The sequence below is a fragment of the Procambarus clarkii genome, chromosome 31 (genome assembly GCF_040958095.1).
Source record: "Procambarus clarkii isolate CNS0578487 chromosome 31, FALCON_Pclarkii_2.0, whole genome shotgun sequence".
In the NCBI taxonomy this organism is placed as follows: Eukaryota; Metazoa; Arthropoda; class Malacostraca; order Decapoda; family Cambaridae; genus Procambarus; species Procambarus clarkii.
This window is the reverse complement of record NC_091180.1, coordinates 18,850,076-18,851,603: the sequence shown is the minus strand read 5'-3', so window position 1 is coordinate 18,851,603 and position 1,528 is coordinate 18,850,076. Positions and strand designations below refer to the sequence as shown.

Genomic DNA, 1,528 nt, shown 5'->3' with positions numbered 1-1,528 from the left:
CACTATGACACAGGCGACACATTTTTGTAACTAAGCTGATGGTTGAGAGGACGGTCTGTCACTAAGCTTATAGAGAAGACGAAAGTTTAATCGCTAAGCTGCTGGAGGTGACGGGGACACGCCCACTAAGCTGATGCACGAGACGGAGCCCCGCCAACTAAGCTGATGCAGGAGACGGAGCCCCGCCCACTAAGCTGATGCAGGAGACGGAGCCCCGCCCACTAAGCTGCTGGAGCAGACGGAGCCCCGCCCACTAAGCTGATGCAGGAGACGGAGCCCCGCCCACTAAGCTGATGCAGGAGACGGAGCCCCGCCCACTAAGCTGCTGGAGCAGACGGAGCCCCGCCCACTAAGCTGATGCAGGAGACGGAGCCCCGCCCACTAAGCTGATGCAGGAGACGGAGCCCCGCCCACTAAGCTGATGCAGGAGACGGAGCCCCGCCCACTAAGCTGATGCTGGAGACGGAGCCCCGCCCACTAAGCTGATGCTGGAGACGGAGCCCCGCCCACTAAGCTGATGCAGGAGACGGAGCCCCGCCCACTAAGCTGATGCAGGAGACGGAGCCCCGCCCACTAAGCTGATGCAGGAGACGGAGCCCCGCCCACTAAGCTGATGCAGGAGACGGAGCCCCGCCCACTAAGCTGATGCTGGAGACGGAGCCCCACCCACTAAGCTGATGCAGGAGACGGAGCCCCGCCCACTAAGCTGCTGGAGCAGACACCTTAAAGGTCCGCCAACAAGCAGACAAGGAGACAAAGGTCTGCTGGGAATCACGAGTTTGGTAAATTAAATCAGTCAATTCCAGCGAGGACCCACGGACGCTCCTTGACGGGTGGTGGAGAGTCCTGGACCCACGGACTCTCCTTGACGGGTGGTGGAGAGTCCTGGACCCACGGACTCTCCTTGACGGGTGGTGGAGAGTCCTGGACCCACGGACTCTCCTTGACGGGTGGTGGAGAGTCCTGGACCCACGGACTCTCCTTGACGGGTGGTGGAGAGTCCTGGACCCACGGACTCTCCTTGACGGGTGGTGGAGAGTCCTGGACCCACGGACTCTCCTTGACGGGCGGCGGAGAGTCCCGGACCCACGGACTCTCCTTGACGGGTGGTGGAGAGTCCCGGAACCACGGACTCTCCTTGACGGGTGGTGGAGAGTCCCGGAACCACGGACTCTCCTTGACGGGTGGTGGAGAGTCCTGGACCCACGGACTCTCCTTGACGGGTGGGGGAGAGTCCTGGACCCACGGACTCTGAAGGTCAAACACCAGCTTATACCAGCCTCTTAACCCTCCTTTACCCATTACTTAAAGGGTGATTCCTCTCTTAACCACCACTTAAGGGCGGATTCATCTTAACCATCACTTGAGGGGGTGATGCCCCCCCTCTAAGACATCACTAAACTGGTGACCCCCTTAACCATCCCTTAAGGGCATCACCCTTAACCTTAGTGAGTGAGTGAGGTCACCCCTTAAGTGGTGACCTCACCTTAACCTTCACTCGTGGAGTGACTCCCTTTAGCCATCACTT

At 59.8% G+C, this 1,528-nt stretch overlaps 1 protein-coding gene across 1 annotated transcript; it reads right to left on the bottom strand.

Annotated features, from left to right (window-relative positions):
- Positions 1-792: 792 nt before the first annotated feature.
- LOC138370207 (uncharacterized) lies at positions 793-1,302 on the bottom strand. The gene has a single exon (XM_069334202.1). It carries the CDS (start codon positions 1,300-1,302, stop codon positions 793-795), a length of 510 nt encoding a protein of 169 aa, XP_069190303.1.
- Between the last annotated feature and the right edge of the window lie 226 nt (positions 1,303-1,528).

Coding starts and splice junctions, on each gene's coding strand:
- LOC138370207 (XM_069334202.1), bottom strand. CDS start 1,302: ATGGGTAAAGGAGGGTTAAGAGGCTGGTATAAGCTGGTGTTTGACCTT.